At 41.5% G+C, this 20,433-nt stretch overlaps 2 protein-coding genes across 3 annotated transcripts; both read right to left on the bottom strand.

Annotated features, from left to right (window-relative positions):
- Nucleotides 1–1,086: 1,086 nt before the first annotated feature.
- Nucleotides 1,087–2,463, bottom strand: LOC306978861 (fibroblast growth factor 21-like). The gene is made up of 4 exons (XM_079577552.1): nucleotides 1,988–2,463; nucleotides 1,825–1,902; nucleotides 1,582–1,685; nucleotides 1,087–1,499 (listed from the first exon to the last, which is right to left on the bottom strand). The coding sequence occupies exons 1-4, from the start codon at nucleotides 2,121–2,123 to the stop codon at nucleotides 1,221–1,223; spliced, it is 597 nt and encodes a 198-aa protein (XP_079433678.1). The 5' UTR covers nucleotides 2,124–2,463; the 3' UTR covers nucleotides 1,087–1,220.
- Nucleotides 2,464–3,639: 1,176 nt separating this feature from the next.
- LOC306979223 (liprin-alpha-3-like) lies at nucleotides 3,640–18,586 on the bottom strand. 2 transcript variants are annotated; one of them, XM_079578075.1, is made up of 31 exons: nucleotides 17,911–18,586; nucleotides 15,938–16,039; nucleotides 15,297–15,461; nucleotides 14,153–14,227; nucleotides 13,994–14,053; nucleotides 13,661–13,789; nucleotides 13,058–13,150; nucleotides 12,777–12,829; nucleotides 12,186–12,279; nucleotides 11,800–11,934; nucleotides 11,624–11,707; nucleotides 11,411–11,542; nucleotides 11,155–11,217; nucleotides 10,950–11,029; nucleotides 10,311–10,494; nucleotides 10,031–10,221; nucleotides 9,723–9,951; nucleotides 9,500–9,639; nucleotides 9,243–9,391; nucleotides 9,075–9,171; nucleotides 8,810–8,891; nucleotides 8,509–8,709; nucleotides 8,337–8,399; nucleotides 7,892–7,918; nucleotides 5,953–6,128; nucleotides 5,741–5,838; nucleotides 5,483–5,658; nucleotides 5,294–5,362; nucleotides 4,862–5,024; nucleotides 4,707–4,775; nucleotides 3,640–4,629 (listed from the first exon to the last, which is right to left on the bottom strand). In XM_079578075.1, exons 1-30 carry the CDS (start codon nucleotides 18,292–18,294, stop codon nucleotides 4,723–4,725), a joined length of 3,747 nt encoding a protein of 1,248 aa, XP_079434201.1. In that variant the 5' UTR covers nucleotides 18,295–18,586; the 3' UTR covers nucleotides 3,640–4,629; nucleotides 4,707–4,722. The 2 variants fall into 2 exon arrangements, with proteins under 2 accessions (XP_079434201.1, XP_079434202.1); XM_079578076.1 differs by lacking the exon at nucleotides 13,994–14,053.
- Between the last annotated feature and the right edge of the window lie 1,847 nt (nucleotides 18,587–20,433).

Below are 20,433 nucleotides of genomic sequence, written 5' to 3'. Positions count from 1 at the left end.
AAACTTTTATGAATGTTCAAGCCACACACCTGCAATCCAAAAGGTCTGTAGTTGTTATGTATCGGTTTTGAATACTTAGAATTTTTAGTTTGTATTTTCCTGGTTTTCACACAATTAAAAGGTAGTAATGAACACCATTTTAGTGTCGAACATTTACAAATTTAAATTAGGGCTGAAAACTTTTTGAAGCAGCTGTATGTCAGTGTGCAACTTTTACATTCTCAGGGTTGTGCTATGAATGCTGTGTTATCATTGCTCACGTTACAACTTGTGCTTTCAAACTCCAATGTCTTAGTAGATGAAACTGAATATTGATGTTGGTTTGTGTGCATCTCACAAGCCAAAATCACAAATTTGAATTAAAAAAAAGGTGGACAAAATGTACTGCACTGAAACCCCTCGACTTTTCATCCAGTATTTTCACTGTCCTCATTTTCATTCTCTGTCTCTCTGGTTATTTGTTGCATTAACTAAGAGTCTGGTGCTCTCTTGGCCAAAACCTCAGTAACCAACCAGCATTTTCCTTGAGAGATCTGTGCTGCAATGATCTGTTTAAATCAAATACCTGTTTTTAATAAAGATTATATTTTATTATTTTTTGTGAAATGTTTGTACGCAACAAAACAGTATTCTTCTACATGACTTTTCAATGTGAAAGAATAATTAAATACAAATGGAACACTCAAATTACAACATGAAATTAAATACATTTTTTAAAGAAATGGAATTTAAATAATTGTCGACGATAACATATATTTCACTTGTCAAAAGTGCACTTCAATAATTAAATAAATAAAATACGTGACAACAATCCTCAATCATTACTTACTTATAAAGCGCTGTACTGTATAAATCCAGTGAAAATGTATTTCCTTTTTTATGATCAAGCTCTCCGTGTTCTCATATTTTACCACTAGAGAGCAGCACTCTGGTTACATACTGACACCATAACATCAACAGCTGCAATTCCTGCTGCCCAGATATCCCCTTATACAAGACACAGCAAAGAAATTAAATCTTCAATGAATATCACATCACTTTCAACCGGCCACAACAGAAAATGACAAATTCCAGACAACAACAAAAAACGAAACAAAATGTAAATAGATTTGTGCAAACATGCTGTTGTTAAATAAATAAATAATTTAAATAAACCGCAGCAGAATTAAATAGTTCTTACTAACATACCTTACCATAAATATTAAATAAGCAACAGTACATTACATTACTTGTGGACTAATTACAGCGCTTTCCATTCCGAACGGATCGTGAGAGTCCAAGTTCGTATACTGTTGCCTCACTGCTGGTTCTGCAGTGGCGGCCGCCTCAGACAGAGTGTTCCTGAGAGGCAGAAATCGCGTGAAGGAGATGGCGTGCCAATCTTGGGAATGTTTAGGGGCCAGAGAAACAGGAAGTCCATAATGGGAAGAAATAAAGCGTGTGTATCCATCAGCCAGAAGGAGCTCCCTGAAGGTGCAGTCTGCCTCAGTGTAGTGACTCTGGGGGAGAGATGATGTTAAGTAAACACATGTAAAAGGATGTGAAGGCAGCACCAGCCATGCAGAGGTTATCTTTGCTCACCTGGCCCCTTAGAAGTCCTCGACTGTCCATGCACAGGAATAGTGATGACCTGTGTCCCCTGATGACAACCTCTCCGGTTCGAACAGATTTAAGTTCTAGCACACCTGGAGAGAAAGAAAATATATAATAAAGCTAAATGTTATCTTAAGATTCTGTATGGCGCGTCAAATATGAACATTATGTATACTATATTAAAACAAATAGGCAATTTAAAAAAGACACATTTTCTGTTCAGCCACTTACTGTATGGAGTTTGGATATCACTTCCTGATACTTGTCCATCCAGCGCCATTTGCAGATACATTCCTCTTCTGTGATTGTCTACAACAAGTGAACAGTTAAATGTCTTGCTTTTGGTGACTAAAAGTATTGGAAAAAAAAAAAAAACATTTTGAAATCCATTTACCCGTGTATAGATGAGTTTCTCTCACTTGGCTACCAAAGGCTAAAAGTGGGTTCGAGTCAGGGATGTAAAATGACTGATTACAAGGCATTAAAACAAGTAAGAGAAAAACCATAATAGAAAATTGGTTAAAAAACATTTGTAAATGACACCTTAATGAATAAATAAATAGACAATTATTCAGGATAAACTAGTTAGCTACAAAGAAATGGTTTGTTGTAAAACAGGCAACTGTGGCATGCACCCTTTTAAAGGATTCAGAGGCCCTCCTTCTACATGAGTCAGACTTTTGTGCATAAGTGAACAAGATTTATAACTTTTTCCGCACTCTATGTATGGACTGTATCCGGTCCAAGAGAGTCAAGTGGAGTTTTCTCATTTGGAAGCTACCTGGTGGGACGTAACACAAATGTGCACTAATAATCATGTATTATAGACTACGGTGCATTTTAAGAAAAGACACACTACTTTGATACTACTTTGATATGATTGACTATAAACTAATCTAAAAAATGATTATCCAAAGTGGCATTATCCCAAAATGTAGAAAGGAACACATATACTTACAGTAAACCATGCTTCTCTTAAACTCCACAATAAATGTTAAAACACCAGCATTCTTTGTTGCGTTACCATTCAAATAAATAAAACAATTACTAATATAAACATTACGAGGGGCTTTGTGCATGTGGAAACGGAAGTAGGCGACCCATGTTTACTAGAATGCAGCTGTGGAGTTTCCAAAGGCATCACTTTCAAAACTCACACATGAGCAAACACTGTTCTTTCACTTCTTCTCACATGATTTCTGTCATAGGCCTGCGTGGGTATCTGTGCGAATGACTTTGAATGAGGCCTTAGGTTGTCTCTACAAATGAAAGTAGCACACACAAATGCAAATTCACTTTATGCTTTAATTACTACAAGTTTGAATCTTTGGGATTTTGGACAGGCCATCTTTATTGTATCTTTAGAAAAGGGCTCAGCCTACCTGTTCCAAAGAGCTGCTAAGTAAATCCCCCAAGGGAAGGTGATCTGGGTGATCTCTTTCCAGTCTCTTTAGGCAGAAATTTTGATAAAATAAAGTTATGTTAATTTAAAAAAAAAAGTACATTTCACATGTAAGTAATATATGCTAATAACAATACCTAACTATCTGGTGCTAATTAACATTGGCAAAGGCAAATTGTGCCAATTCATCTACTTACACGATGTATATAGGCCTACTTACTGAAATGTAACTTACCCTGAAATCACATTTGATCTCCCACCACAAACTTGGTTTTAGCATCAAAATGTTTTGATTTGTGACGTGCGGATTGATAGTTTTTGAGCAGTGATAATTTAGCATAGAACCATGCGCACGCGCACGCGGCACAGCACAGCACACACGAAGGCCAGGAGTACGCGCAGGGATACCCAAACTTTTGACTCGAGGCCGCGACCCCCCAAGAAATAACCGTATAAATAATACGGGTCCCCCCACTGTAGAGCTTACACTTTTAAAGTAAGATTTTTTTTTTATATAGCAAAACATTTAAGAACTGGTTTGGGGGCAGTTTATTCTGATATGACCAGTGTATAATAAAACTCAAGAGACTTTTTACAGTATATTTTAATTACAGCTTTACAATCATTATCATTATAGTTGTCATATAATATTCATTTATCATTTATCACTACTCTCCAATAATATGAATTTAAATCAACACCATTTGTTGTCAAAATGTACACATACAAGTAGCATATCTCAAATGTCCATATTTTTAAAACATATTTCATTTTTCAATCTAAAATGAAATTACAGTCTTAAAACTAAGTATGAAATGAACATACTGTTTTAACACACACGCACGCACACACGCACATACGTACTGTACATACATACAATAGAAAAATGATAAAAATAAAATACAGACATTTTACAAAGTCCTTACTCAAGCTTGCACATCATAGGATGACTGATATCATGATGTTTTGTCTAAAATGTTCATTTTGGCATGCATATTAACACAGATGCTTGAGTCTTTATTTTTTTTTCATCACTTTTATATAAAGCACTTGCTACTGGTCTCATTGTCTGTCCTATTCACATTTGTGCATCTCTTTCTGTTATGGCTTAAGAACATACAATCCCTATCCCTCCCCATGTGCACTTTCTTCTTTGTAAACCACTCCTTCCCCGACTGTATAGTAGTACCTAGATGTTTCTAGAAGTATGTTCTTTTTAGTCCAAAACATAACAAGTTCACCTGAAAGGGTGTGTACCACATTACCCTTTGTCAACTTCTCAACAGGAATGCATTTCTCTTGGTTTATAAAAACTATAAAGTCATTGAGTCAATACTGCCACCTCACACTCAAAAATAGAAATGAAATCACAATAGGCGATGGTCACTTTCTACAGTCCACTTTCTACAGAGTCAAACAGTGTCATGCCACAACTATGGGTCAAATGGAGAGAAACAGATGGAAAAACATTCACACTTCTCATCTATACAGGAGTCGTCCACTCATTGTCTATGGTTCTTCAAGACGATGCTCGAAATAGGTTGGTCATCTTCTAGAGTCCATTTAGATTTGGATTCTTTGTTATTTTTTTTTCTTCTTCTTTTGTTCCTTTGGGTAATATTGGGAATGGGTTTCTAGAACAAAAGCACACATAGAGAAAACATGAGATTGTGTTGAGAGCATCACAAAAACGTCTGAAAGAGCTTCCGACCTGCTGTGCTTATCTTTTAACAGGAATATGTTCTGACGGACCCGGACTCTGCTCTGGGACCAGAGTTAGCTGACAGAAAAAAAAACGAGACATGTGTCAATGATGACGTAATGCAAATCAAATGGGGTGTGCAGTGCTGTTCCAGAAAGCCTCACCTTCACTCTGGACTTTCCTCAGAGTGACTGACGGGGTAGCAATGGCCGAGGCACGGAAATTGGCAGGTAACGTCTCAGCGGAGTCTGCAGTCACCCCGCGAAGGTCCTTCTCTCTGAACATCTTCCTCCAAGAGGGAGACCGTGTAAATGTTTTTGTGCCATCCTGCAGAGAAAATCATGTGATACCAGCTGGTTAATAATGGGGTTTATATTAATTAGTACTGTTTGACAAAGTAAAGACATGTTGTGACAGGGGTGCAGTTTATCCCCAGCCGCCTGCAACTAATTGGTGAAGTGTAAACACAGCTGAACCAATTTGGCCACTTAGTAATAGTACGACTCCTCATAGCAACAATGTAACAGTGCCCATGGTCTCCACTGTCATATCGTTGGTAATATTCAATACAGTCCCAGTTGTTCACGTTGTTGTACCTCATCTGGCCGCCTCTCAGTTCCCATGGAGATGAGAGCGTTGTACTCTTTTTCTAGGAGTTGCCTTGCCTGAAAATTATACAAAAAAATATGATTATATAGTATAATACATACAGTTTATGTTACAGACCATTAACAATACAGAGGCTAATTGATATTAAACAATTTCATTTACTTTAATTATCATACCTGTGTATTTTGATTTGGTATCTGTAGCAAAAGTGCCAGATCAGTGTAGTCGAAGGTGTCGTCTAGTGCCAGCAGCGCCCCGTGGACCCCGCTTTCTAACAGGTTATCTGCAAACTCTTTCAGACCAATTGCCTGGACCCAGCACATCACTCGCTCATTGGACCACACCATCACATCTGAGGGAGAGCAGGACCGGAGAGGTTACTACAGCAACAGTACAGTAAAGGCATTCTGTACGTGCTTTTCACAAGCGGAGACCTTGGTTCTCGTGCTGGCTCTCATCCCGCTTTCTCTCCAGCTCCTTTCGGTCATAGTTCAAGCGTTTCAAACACATGATGCCATAATGGAGACTCACTCTGAGGGAGGTGAAAAACAAAGGTGCATTATTTTGACAAGTTATCAAAGAAAGACAGTAAATGAGTAGTAGAAGACAAAATGATGCATTGAAAACAAATTTCTTTCATTCTGACCTGTGGAAACTGTCCACCATTTTGAGCTGTCCTCTCAGTTCTTTCTTTGTCAGGTGATCGAGCATGCGGGCATCCACTAAAGACTCCATGAAGTAGGAGCGATACTGCGGTAGACCCAGACTGGGCAGCCATTCGTTTCCGACCCATTCATGGTTCATGTCTCCATAGGCCAGGATCTGGGGAACACGACACAGGGGGGAAATTATGTGACTATTCGAATGGCCTGTCTTTCCCGCTCCTCGTCTCCCCCCCCCTCCCGCTCCGTTCCTGTTATTTGGTGACTCATATACACCACTCGAGATGAATGAAGCCCCGCGTTTGAAGCATGTGACACTCAACGTTTTATAAATATTTGTTTTACAAGGGAACAGTGGCCCCAGAAAACACACGCAACGTGGGTTTGGAAAGTTTTTTTTTTGGCAACACTTTGGAATATGGCCAGGTAACTCCTAGGTAGTTACTGTGGTGCATCCCTGGTACTTACAGAGGTAATTACCAAGTACTTACAGTGGTATGTCTAGGTAACTACAGTGGTACTTCATAGTGAACTTCAGTAGTAATTCCTAAATACTGAAAGTACTAAATATGTACCGGTAAGTAATGGGTACTTAGAATTGGAACTACCAGATACCTAAAGTGGTAGTTTCTGGGTACTTTTAGTGGTAAGTCCTAGACACTCAGTGATATGTAAGAATTGGCATAAGAGTGGGTTATGGTAGCTGGTACTGATATGATTATGATGACTTTGTATATATATATATATATAAATATCATTTTAATAACACATAAGTCTCTTTATTTTTATTAGTGTTTTCCTTGTGCTTGAAATTTGTTTTGAAATGGTAAGCTCTGTATTGCTAGGGTCTTTTCTGTGTTACTTATTCCATATTAATAATAAAGAAACTTAAAACGTTTTATAGTCATACAATCCTAACTAAATCATACATAATTTCTGGAAATGACCTCTGAATGTATCTAGAAGCACCACCACTCTGAGGTCTGTGGATCAAAATCTGCTGAAGGTTCCATGCACTCATTTTTGTACTAGAGGTGACCGATCCTTCCGGGCTGTTGCTCCTCGGCTTTGGAATGATCTTCTGCCCACTTTGCACTCAACTGACCCTGTTCCTTCAAGAGCAAACTTAAGATTCATCTTTTTGTTCGGGCTTTTAATTAGTTACTTTTGGGCTGCTATGATTTTGTATTGTCTTGGCCTTTTGTATTGTGTGCATTTGTGATGTTTTTGAACTGTGTTGTGAAGCACTTTGTGGCTTTTTGTCTGCGAAAGGTGCTACACAAATAAAGCTTACTGACTTACTTACTTTCTATCTATTAGTTACCACTGTATGTACCTAGAAGTACCTCTAATATTACTTAAGATGTACCATTAATTACTAGTAATTACCACTATAAGTACCATGGACTTACCGGGCCATAATCGATTTGTCTTTTGAAAAAGTAATAACAAATTTGAGGACACTATACACCAACTGCAGATTCAACTACATTTTCAGTATCAGGCTTCAATGCAAAAAGTAATTCACTGGATTAGATTTAATGTGTCAATTTGAGCATGAAAATCCAAATTTGAGTTGTTTTGACTAGTCAAGATGTAGTTGGGCATCAGATTATTTCAAATGTTCTGGGATATTTCTGACTCATTTCAATACATTTCGTCTCCATTTCAGGTAATATTCTTTGCCAACGGGGTAAAAAAAAATGGCATTGACAGTTTTACTTTCTTATTTCAAGTGAGATGACCTTAAACCATTTTGAAATGTCATCAAACAAGCAAAGTAGACTTCTAAATTAGTCTAAATGAGTGAAAACCGCTCAAAACATGATACATTTCCTCAATTCAAGTCATCTAAGCCAATTTGTCGTGTTCAGGATAATGACATTGATGAATCAGTCCAGTCATGCTGTGTGAACAACTGACCTGGTCCCAGCTGAACTCCTTCTGCTCCTGGTGGCCGTGGCAGAGAGGAAGAGCGAGAGAAAAGGGACAAAGAGTGGCAAAGAGAAGCAAGGATCGCCAGAGGGACAGTGTTGTGGCGGGAAAGGGGTGTCAGGGCACAGTGTAAGAAGCAAGGGGAGCAGAAGGAGAAGTTTTGTTAGTCGAGTGAGACGGAGAAACTCTACATCAAAACAGAAACTGGGGGGATAGCAAGGGAAAGGAGTAGCCAAACACGCCTAATCAAAGACATAGAAAAAGAAAAAAATGTAATCAAATATCAAAATGGAAAATAAATGAGTGATAAAAATAGTTCTAACATTTGTTCCATGGAAGTCTCATTACATGACTGTATTTACACAACAGAATGCTTTGACCAAATACGAAAAGGTTATCACCATGACCAGGAAATTTGCGTTTTGAGTCTTACTGGCTTCGTGGCAGCAGCGAGAGACTCCATCTCAGCATGTGTCATCCAAATATTACTTGTTGACTGCAAGGACAGAACACAGACACATCGTCAGATTCTGCCTTGACGCAAATGTGAAAAATGCCTTTAGGGACGCTGTGTTTATTTTATTTTTTATGGTGTTTAGTCTTACAGAGCGCGTGCTTGCTGGAGCAGACGGGCTGGTAAGCGACACCATTTCCTGGATGGCCAATCGCAGTTTCAGTCTGTGCAGTGGGTTGCTTATGCCGATCTCTCTCTGGATCTCCGTATCTGAAAGGTTGGCCATGATGGCGCCACTCTTCACGTTGGCGCGGCACGCTGCCACATACCAGGCTGGCATCCCAACCCACAACTAGGAGACAGGAAGCAGTGCACGGTTATAAAAAGCGAGTCATTCTAATAATGGTATTTAAATGAACCAAGTGGTCTATTAGGGCAGCGCCAGGACGTACCTCGAGCCATGTAACAACAGTGGGACCGTCCCACGAGGCAAAAGGCAGACCCTGACGACAGGCCTCCTCCAGCAGATCATGTCTGGCACAGTGAGTGGAAAGCCAAGTATGACAGATTACTTTAAGAGATCAAGCTGTAATATCTCACCCCTGCTTTTATAAATAGGAACTCACAAGGTGTATATGCATTTGTTGGCCATGTTCATTCATGCACAATAGTAAGTTTATCAATGTGAAAATAATGCACAACTACAGCAGATCTTACTTCTTTTTGCTTCTGCGATCTTTTTCCACGGTTCCTGTCCCTAGTTTGGCTAAACCTAAGGGGTCAGCTGATCCCAGGTCATCAGACGGGGTAGAAGCTAAAACAAAACAAAACAATCTAAATAATGTTCACTTTTATCAAACTTGAAATTATTGTTTTTCCACAAACCTAGCGATGCCGATTCTCGACCAGGTGCCCCCATTCTTCCTTTTTCCTTTTTCCCAAAAAGCCGTCCAATGGATGACTTGATGCTTTTCTTTTTGCTGGCTTTGTGCAGGGAATCTTGACTAGCAGTTGTGGCACCATCAGCAGAGAGGCTGCACGCAAACAAGATCAATGGTTTGAACTGATGTGATGTTTTTTTTCTTTATTTCATGTCAGCCTTAAGTACAGTGCGAACAAATACTTTTTAAATATTTATTTACCTGCGGAATTCTCGGAGGTCGTCAAGGCCCGCGCCTGGATGGGTGTGCGTCATCCTGTCCAATCGCAGAGCTCGAGGAACGGGTGGAGGGTTGGAGTCGATCAGGGCAAGAGCTCGACATTCCTCGCCCTCTTTGCTATTCTTTAAGGGTAATCCACAGCAATTTAGTGATAGACATTGTTTTGCTTGTAGCAGTATGCAGTGTAGTTGGTATAGATTTGTACCTGTCTTTCGTTCTCTCGGGCGGGGGAATGGGGCAGGCGAGGGGTAGAATGTCCTGAGCTGGGGGGCGAGGGAGAGGCTAAGGTGGAGGAGGTTATGGATGGAGTGATGTAGCCCCTGCCACCCAGAGACGAAGGTGGGAGAGCAGGTGCGTCCAGAGCCACACTGCTCACACGGCTCTCGATTTCCTCTGCTCTCATCTCTGTGCTCTCCTTCTCCTCCTGGATCAATCTGGAAGCAGGAAAGTGGAGGTCAACTTTTTTGTTCAACATAAAAGTGCTATTCTTTTTATCATTTTTAATGTACATACTTAATCTCTTTATTGATAGCCTCCAGTTGCTCCTGGAGCATGATGGCCAGTGTCTGAACATCTGTCTGTCCACTGGGAGACAGCAGCTCGGAGCCAAACAGGGTCTCCCTGTCGTCCTCATCATCAGAGCAGCCTCCCTCACCGCCTTCAAATCCTGGAGCCAGCATACCACTGCTGTCCCACTCCCCATACTGACATACAAACATGCATAGTGTGTTACCTCCTTTACACACAACAAAATAACACTTTCTTTTCATAGAAGAGTCTTTGGCCGTATCACCTTATTACTGTCATCCCTGTTGCCCCAGCGGCCCCGGTGTGTCCTCCTGACCACCACACCACCAGAGGAGCTGCTATAGCCTGAAGGCAGGGAGCCTCCTCCCTGGGGATACCGGAGCTCGGAAGAGCTGCCAGGAAGGGATCTCCGAAATAGGGTGGAGGGGAGTGAGCTTACACTGCCTGCCCTGAGAGGACAGATAGAAGTTATGTAACAGCTGTTGCAAATGGTTCACACTTACGTGTTATTACAAGCTCAATTATTAGGGTCCAAGAAAGTTATAAATATCACATTTTTGGCACATAATCACTACAGCAGTACATATTTGAACACAGCAGTGAAGTATATGATAAAAGGTGACAGATGAGTGGAATAGAAGCTTATTTGAACAGCGCTTTTCACATGACACAAGTCACTCAAAGCACTTCACAAAGAGTCTGGGATTTTTCTTTAATCCCTCCACACACGGTTGTGGAAGCAACACATGTAGCTCCAGTTTCTCCTGGGGTAGACTGACAGAGGCGCACCAACAGAGCCTCAGACCACCACTATTCATTCATTCACGCACATTAGTCTCATAATTGTGCTTGTTTGGGGGTGACATGCTGCAGGATAACATTCCCTCAGAGTGTCAGCACTAACCTGGAGTAAGTGGAGCCAGGCCTGCCCCTCAGCTGGTCCAGCTCCAGTTGGATACGCTCCAGTTCAGCCAGGAGCTGTTCCTAAAGCACACACAAAAGCTATCAGCACAAAGCTCTCATAAGCCTCTTTAGATACAGGAAAATACAGGGGACGTTTGAAAATGCTGTTAAAAAATAAAATAAAATGTTAAATGAAGTTCAAAAACCTTATTTGCAAGAAGATCATCCTGAATCTTCTTCATGTTTGACAGTTCTTCTGAAAGTGCATTCTGTGCAAAAAGTGAAAACCCATGTTAGTTGTCCTACTGTGATCAAATATCATGACAGTAAAATCATTCCTTATTGGTACAAAAACTGCAAGTAATGAATTTGGAAGAGATCACAGGCAGAATGGAGCTGGGTACATAGTTAATGGGATTCTCAATAAATTCAACCATACTAAACAGCCTGAATGAGAAGTACCTTCTCCTCTAGGGCAGCCATTCTCTCTTTGAGGTGCAGCTGCAGTCTCTCATTAGACTCCGACAGGAGTTTGTCCACTGTGTCTGACAGACGCTTGTTGTGTTCATCATTCATCTTCTCCCTCTGCCTCGCCTGAGAACACAAGGAACAGGTAGATACTGAGTAAAAGAAAGAAACACATTAGATTGACACTAAAGACAGATCATCTTTTACCCTCTGAAGCTCCTGGTTCTTTTCCTCAAGCTGGGCCTCCATTTGTCGAAGTCTCTCCTCAAAGTTTCCATGCCGCTCCTCCGCCTAAATTAGATTACAAATCAAAACTGTATCGTGACATCGGCATAATTGTGAATTGTCAAATTGTGAGTCCTCTGAATCTGTGGTGGTTGTACCTTGTTTAAAGCTGCCACTCTCTGTGCGAGCTGAGCCTCAATCTCCGGCAATGTCTCTGCCCTCTGTAGAGTCTGCTGCAGCTTCTGCTTGGCCTCATCCAGACGCTCCTGGAGCTGCCGATTCTTCTCTTCACTCTGAGCGTGCACAGATACAACCGCTTTACCGTCGTAAGAATACAGCGGACATTTAGACGACGTCACAATATTCTATAAGATGGAACTAAGATACTCAAGAATGAATGAAATGCTGGTATTTTGAGTTGTTAGATAAATGTGTGAGAATCCTTCCCTTCTCAGAAAATACATGTGCATAAACAGAATCAACACTTTATAAATATGAAAACTGATGCACATCAACTCACTTATACCAGTGAAATGAGCCTTACCTGTCTGTACAAGGACTCTTTGCTGGCCAGCTCATTTTCCAGCTTATCTTTGATATCATGGAGAGAAGTCGCCTCCCTCTGGGCGCTGAGGTACCTGCACCAGACGTGATTTTATAAGCTGGTGTGGCTTTTAGATTACACATTTATTTCTCACAATGTACCAGAAACGTTTCTGCTTTTGCTTCATAAAGTCCATTCATTGTTTAACCTCTTAACCCCCGCCTGATCCGAGTGCATTTTCTCCAATTCGGCATTGCCCAAATCTAAAAGCAACAGTGTAATACCTCATTTGAAAGACCTACAAACGTGATAGTAACTTTGTCACATTTTTTAAGCGTTTTTGTTGTATTTTCGTCTCTTTTTTTGTCATGTTTTTGTTGCTTTTTCATTGCTTTTTTGTCACTTCTTTTGTCGTGTTTTTATTGCTTTTTCATCACATTTTGTCACTTTTTGTTGTGTTTTCATCCTCGTTTTCTTGTTTGCTTTTAGATTTGGGTAAAGCCAAACTGGGGAAAATGTGCTCGGTTCAGAAAGCAATATTTAAAAGAAAAAGATGTGGCTGTTTTTCAAAAATCAAAACACAAATTGTACCTGCGTTCTAGTGTCGTGATTCTTTCTTCCATGTCCTCTCTTTGGCACAGAGCCTGAAAGCCACAGACACAAAAATGTGACACTGTGCACATAAAATATTATATTCTAACTATGTACTCTAATCACGTGTTTTATGGCAGGGTTCTACTGAGCTCTATGTATGTACAAGTCATTCCTTGAATTGGAGACAGATATGTATTCAAACAATGGTGCACAGTATGGCCCACTCATTGCAAAAGCCAGGGTTTTTGGCAGTGAAAAGACAGAGTGGCTCGACAGACCTCCTTGACTTCCCTTTGCAGCTTCTGATTGGCCTCCTCAGTCTTCGTCACCTCCCTCCTGGCGGCCGCAAGCTGTTCCTCTATTTCGCCAACCTAACGGGACGCCACGAAGGGACACAAGACAGCAGTGATTGAGAATGTATGAGTCAGTGTTGTCGTAGTGTAAACACAGATGTAACAGTGAGTGATTACAAAGACCCCTGTGGTAAAGCTATTGTTATTGGGCTGGAAGAAGACGAATGCAGCACAGAACTCCAAACACTTCATCAAGAAAATAATAATCTCTCGCTTTTTAAGAAATTTTGGGCTTACACTGGAAAATATTGTTATCACTCAATTAGCCCCTTCTTTTTGCACGCCTTAAATTGTGTAACGGTAACTGTAGTAATCGAACTGGCCACAAGAGGGAGCGCTCTTGCTTGTAGTTCAATGTATTAGTAACATCTCCTATACAGAAAGCATTTAGTGACAGGCTGATTATGCAACAACATATCAGTGTAGTATATGTTATTTTCATTGTTTAAAATAAGATACAGATGTTGTATTGCAAAGATAACAGTCTTTTTTCGTGTCCCCAAACCTCAGGTACAAATGGGGACTCACCTGTCGGCACATGAGGGCCAGCCTCTCACGGAGCTGGGACAGCTCAGCCCTCTGCCTCTCTATCTCTCCCTCTCTCTGCCGCTCCAGCTCTCCATCCTCCAGGCTGGAGGAGGGGCCGTTGGGAAGGCGCTGAAGTGATGACAACCCACAATGAAATCAGAGCGATAAAGAGAAATAATCGGTTAGAATCAGCTGAGCTTCCACGTGAACAGTGAGTATATTTAGAAGCACACTGACACACCATGATACCCACATCTACTGCTCTACTGACTGTGTGGACGCTAACACAATACACAAACAACTGGAGCCAACATGCATGGAGCCCTCCCTTACATCTTTCCCGCCGTCCACCCCTTGTTGACGTCTTTTAATTTGGTCTCTTAAAGAGATTACCTGCAAAACAAAAACAATACAGAGCATATTTGTTAATGCACTGCCTTCACACACAGCAATAGACCCACTGGTGCATATTCATTTATAAAGGGCTATTACCTCTTGAGAAGACGCTGCGAGTTGTTCTTCTAACATGGACACTCTCTCGAGGGCTACACGCAGTCGCTCTCGGACCTGTAAGTTGCATTGAACAGAGGTCAGGCAGGTAAATCTGACTCTTCATGTTTGTGTTCATTATTTTAGACCTTTTAAACCATAATGAAGACAGAAAATTGAGTTAAATACTAGACTAAATAGATAAATCAATATATGTTTGAGTAACGTGGCAACATATGTTTTTTTGTGACAATTCTTTTTGGTAAATCCAATCATTTGATCAAATTGGGCAGGTAAGATCATATGTTTCATAAAGCCATCGGAGCAGATTGTGGTTAAAGGGATAGTTCAGGATTTTTGACATAAGGCCTCATTTCCTAGTTATCCAGAGTGTTGTTGTTTTCTGGAGATTTTTTTTTATTTTTTTATTCATGCAGTCCTTATGTTTGAAGAGTATAGTGGTGCTAGGCTCGTGCTAGGCTAGTGCATGTCTATAGTAACTAGTAGCCTGCATTAAAAAACAGTCTGACCCAAGGACTGTGCACCTGAGGCAAATCACTTATAACACCAGGCTGCTGATATAAATGTCTGCGTTGACTGAATAATTTTTTTAAAAATATATCCATTTTGCATTTAAAAGAACGTATATTTGAGCAGCATCAGCTTCCTGGTTGTAAGCTGCACAGAGGCGGAGTGATCTGCTAGGTTACCGGATCTACAGTAGTTTGTTTACCTGCGGCCGGCATTACTACACGAGGAATTCAGGAGCTTTCTACAAATCAGATATGGCAACAGTTGGAGGACTACCCCATGATTTTGAAGAGGTTTCTAACTGCATGAATTAGAAAGAAAAAAAAAATCTTCAGAAATCAACAACACTCTGGATTACTATGAATATTCCTTTAATATACACGGATCTACAGTTCTACAGTTCTCTTTGTTTCGAAGTTTTTTAGTTTGTACCTGCCTTGGTTGTCCAAAACAAATTTCTCCGTAAAGAGACAATAAATATTCTATTCTATTCTATTCTATTCTATTCTATTCTATTCTATTCTATTCTATTCTATTCTATTTCTGTGATACAGTGTAAAATGGGAGTGGCTGCTGTTGTTGCAAGATGTCACTGTGTTCTGGGACTTGGGCACACCTTTTCATCTAGGGCTTTGTGGTGCTCAAACAGGGATTTGAGGGCCTTCAGGACTTCCACCTCACTGCTGACCCCTGCTGGAGATTGGGCCTGGCGCTTGACCACGGTCATCCTTAGACTGCGCTCGTGACGGGACACCAGACACTCCAGGTGCTCCAGCAGCAGCTGAACATGGGGAGAAAGTCTTTCATATAAAGTATGGAGAACATTTAGAAGCGGATTATTTTATTTTATGTCGGATTTAGACGAGGACTGAAATCTAATATGTCTAGTTTTTAATTTAGATCCATTTGGTTCTTGTTTTAAATGTTTAGTCTTGTTTCTTAGACTAGGTTCAGTCTGCTGGACGGAATGTAATCCAGATACTTCCTTAGGCGGTATGAGAACAGTTTGAGAACCATTGCTTATGAAAGAAAATATGGTTTTAAAATTGTGAAACAAATCGCTAAAAAAAAAAAAAGACTGGGCAGAAGAGGCAGTCCTCAATGAACCAGTGATGAGAGAGAAAATGAGGATACAGGGAAGAAAGAAAAAGAGACGAAAGTGTGCGTCGTTCCCACACCACCGCAGTGGGTGAAGATAGAAGCTAACACCGAGTCTGTTAAAGTGCTAATAAGCAAAATGGCGGCTAAACATCTTACACGTGTGTTGTTTCTCTCCGCCTTAAGCTCGGCGATCTCCTCCTCCCTCTCCAGAAGCTGCTCCCGACAAACGTTCAGCTCCTTTGTCAAAACGGCAAACTCCTGCGGGAAAAAAACACACACACTGCGTTTTAGGCCTGGACAAAGCTCCTATGGGGATGTGTGTCATGCCCCCCCCCCCCAGAGTTTAAGTGTGAAATATAACTGAGGAGGAATCTTCACACAGTAAACGCAGGTGATCATTTCAACTGTGAAAATGTCAGAATTCAACTTGAGTCTGAAGCAGGAGGAGATGCTGGTGCTGTGGAAAACCTCCACTACCAAACAAGCCCAAACCATCGGACCTCAAGACTTTGGATTTTGGATTTGGAAGTAATCTACAGTCACATACTAAAGATTATGAACAGCTACTGCACAGTTCATTTTTATGACTGGTTCACCCTGCATCAGCACCCACTGGAAATTATAGCAGCTCGCACCAGACTGCTGTGGAGTAAAAGCTAGAAGGTTGCCCATGCTGAAATTGCACACGAACATGATGAAACCTAAATCATCATTTCTACGTCGCTCTCAAATACAAAAAATCCCAATCTTTCATTAAAATGTATGTTCTTATTCTTATCCCTCTCTTTCCAGTTGAAATGAAACGACTGAGACCAGGGACACATGGCATATATGATGCAAAATATTATAATAATCATGCAAATCGCTGACACACTTTCTCCTCCTGCTCATCCGTGTGTGTGAGCACTTGTGGACGGATTGCATCACAGTGTTACACAATGGCCCCGCTCAACACAGGACCATCATCCACATCACCATAGGAGCAACTGAATCAAACATGCTAAGGCTAACACAACATCTTCTGCATCAGTGGTCAATGTTTTGTTATGATTCTTCTTTTTTTTTTCTTCAGTTTAGCCAGACGTATTTAAATGTACGATATGTAATTAGAAGATGGAAAAGAGCACTGGTAATCACTGTATACAGATGGTGACACAGTGGGCTCATTGGCTCTTGGCCTTCTGGGATTGGTTTATAATTTGGATTGAGGTCTGTGTCACAGTTAGTGTCCCTTTTTCAACTCCCCAATATTTTGACTTTGATTCTTTGATTTGTTGTTGCCTCATTACTATTTTATAGAAGAAAAAGAAAGGATGAAAACAGGCAACAAAGAAGAACAAAAAGTGCATTCCATACAACAAAATCCAAACTAAAAAGAAAGAAAAGAGAGCCTAGACTCTACAGGAAGACACAAGTGCACCCGCTGCATTAGCAAGAGCGGCATTAGTGATAAAATGTCTGAAGACGCGGAGCAGGAAGTATTTAACATCCACTTTGACCGAGTCTCTGCATGAACTGTCGCTGCTGAAGCTTACTGTCTCCTCCTCAGCCCCGATTCACCACAGCACACGCACAAAAAACCTCCTCAGGAACACGAAAGAGCGTGAGGGACGCTCAAGACGGCTGCATCCGATTCAAATCCTTCATCAAAATGTACGGTATTCACAGCGGTCTGGCATGCTTTCCATTTCCTCTTATTCTCCGCATAATCAAACCATAACATAAACCACTGAATACAAAGCGTCACTATTGAGATATTCCTCCAATAAACCCACCTGTGATTAAATGAAGGCTTGTGTTTTGCTCTATTTACGGGGTGCATTAATGTGGCGTTAGGAGGTAAAGGTAATGAAACTTGAAACCTCGTCTTATCTTCAGGATCTGCCCTTTCTTGGAGCAGATACTGGAACCAAACCATTCAGCATATGGTGGCACTGCATCCCTGTCTAATTTGTTGTATCCCTCTGCAATTGCATTCACAGAAACCTCCCTGAATCCATTAGTGGTGCTATTAGAATAGGGCTGGCTGTCCGGGCTCCTCTTGGCCTGGAAGTTGCTGACGGAGCCAAAGCTTTGCATCTGAATGGTTCACAGTGACAAAAATAGCCTCCTCCAGAGAGAGTGCGTACCTGTGGCAGCGCGATGGACAGCTGCCTCTGGAGAGACTCCTTCTCGTGTCCCAGGTCCCGGAGGCGGAGCTGTGCCGTCCCGAGGCTGTCCTGCGTCTCCCTCAGGTTCTCCAGCAGTCGCTCCCTCTCCGTCAGCATGTTGACCATCAGGGACTCCAGGTTACCCGTGCTTCCCCCCTCGTCCCCGCCCCCGCCTCCCCCGCCGCCTCCGCTGCCGCCCCCCCCTCCTCCCCCACCTCCTCTGGGGTCCCGGCCGCTGAAGCCCCCGCCGCCCCCCATGGCGGGACCCACGCCGACCCCAGGCCCGCCCGGAGAGGTGGGCCCGCCGCCTGTCCCGCTGCGCCCATCCTCGGAAATGGTGGGCATCACTTCGCACATCATCATGAGACCTTGGCGTTTCGGGGTTCACGCGTAGCTCGGGAGATTGTGCGCGCAAATGTCGTTCCTTGTTCTTTTCTTTTTCTTTTTTTTTTACAGTACAAAATATAAATCTTTACATTGTGTCATAAAATAGCATTCCTTTGGTCATGTCCGCATTGTGATCTTATTGCCTAAAGTCTTTTATCCGCTCTTAGTTACAGGCCCGAGCCGGCAGCTGTGTTCCTATATGTTACATAAGTGTAGGGCTGCTCTATGGGGAGTGGGTGGCTGGGACTGGCACAGGAGAAACAGGGAGGGGGGGTGATAGGAGCAAAAGGGGGGGGGGGGGGAGGGAGGAGGAGGGGGGGGGGGCTACTCTATTGTGTCCACAGAGCTCCTCAGTGCACCATCGGAGGGAGCTGCAAAACAAAAACACAAGGAATGAACAAACGTTAGGACTTTTCTTCTACTGAGAATTTGTCTCCTCATCAAATGCATGCGTTTTGTTTCTTTTACGCATTTTCAGTCTGTCCCCGCATTTGCCCTCCACCTGTTGATGTCATGAGGTGGTGTTCCTCTGTGTTTGGAAAGCGTGAACCATTTTAGCGCTCAATCTGCCTCCACTCCAAATCGCTACTTGCTCTATACAGGCAGCTACTTGTCTAAGCTTTAATCTAAACTTTTTTAGATCTTATCTATGCAAGCCAGGGATGAGTTTTTATATGCTCAGAAATTCGAGTTGAAAGACAGGGGTTATGAAACGTGAACGATTGAAAGGTTATGAAGCAATAGGGCATCGTCGAGTTCCCCACTTTAAATACCAGCACTGCCACAGTTTGCTAACATTGTGTTTTAATTTTCCACACAAAGAAATGTTTTCCGATGGTAAATCTTCTAAATTACCTTTTTTTCTTACAAGACAAAGCTTCTGGCTCTCCCTCCAGACTGTGTGCCAGGGCCATATACATTCAGGCAATCAACATTATTATAGTGCGCCTCTCTTCTCTTCCATATTCTTCACTGTCTAGTCGACAGTACTCCAGGGCGCACACTGGCCTTTATACTTTTAAGTGCTTTGGACTGATTTAGAGCCCCATGCAGGCTCGGGTACATCAGTGAGACTGGGCTGAACTATAAAGAAATGCTTTGTCCAACCAGAATCCTCCATTGTGTGAATCAAAACTTGTTACAGAAGAACCTGCTCGAAGCCCGTTGTTGCGTGGATGGAGGCCTGACTTGGACAACGCATCGCTGGTGTCTGAAGTCCTGATTAGTAGTTCCTTGTGCTGTGCTGGTGAACTGGCTCCAGCACTTGGCATCATCAAGTGTCCCACTAAGGGAAAGTGTCGATTATAGAGAGGATGGATTTAGCGACGTGGAGCAAGATTTATGTACATTTGGCTTTTGGCTTTTAATTACAGAACAGGCTAAAGCTAAAGTTAAAGTTAAATCCCCACTATAGGAATAAGGATATAAAGTGGTGATGATGCAGACATTTCTTTGGAATGGTTTCAATAGCTACTTACAGTATCTCTGAGCAGCGTAGTGCCAGGGATTCACCAACTATTTTATACATTTGTCAAAATGATGAAAATTGTTCGAATTGAGACCAAACTCACAGGTTGTTTGTGCATTTTGTTGACTTGTAGTCTGTTGTTATTTTGGCAACATCTTATTTACCTTTTATTGCCATTTGCTTCATTATAATTTACAGTAATGAATGCTTTTATGAAGATTATCTTTCTTTTTTGTTAGTGTTTAAGTCAAACATTTCAAAAACAGAAATCTTGTGTTTGATTTCTGGTAGCATAATATTGTGGCAAGTTTAAAATGACTTTGAATAAACAGACAATGCCCTATTACACACACATTCATTTCACTGAGTTGTTAAGTTGTCGAAGTCACCTCTTAAAGCCAGACAAAGTGAAGAAGAATCAAGACCAATCAAATGATAATCCAAATATTGTAACAGGCCTGTCTTTATGTCCCCTCAGCTCCAATATAGAGCATGATTCTATCACATTGTCACTACAGTGATAGCAATTCATTTTGAGGTTTACAAATTAACCAAATTGAATTTGAGCTATTAAATACAGTATATTTAATAAAGATAACACAGGGTCAGTCATCTGAGACAAACATGTGAATGGAGTGAGTGAGTGA

This window comes from Gobius niger, assembly GCF_951799975.1.
Source record: "Gobius niger genome assembly, chromosome: 19".
Taxonomy (NCBI): domain Eukaryota; kingdom Metazoa; phylum Chordata; class Actinopteri; order Gobiiformes; family Gobiidae; genus Gobius; species Gobius niger.
This window is presented reverse-complemented; position numbering and strand designations above follow the sequence as displayed.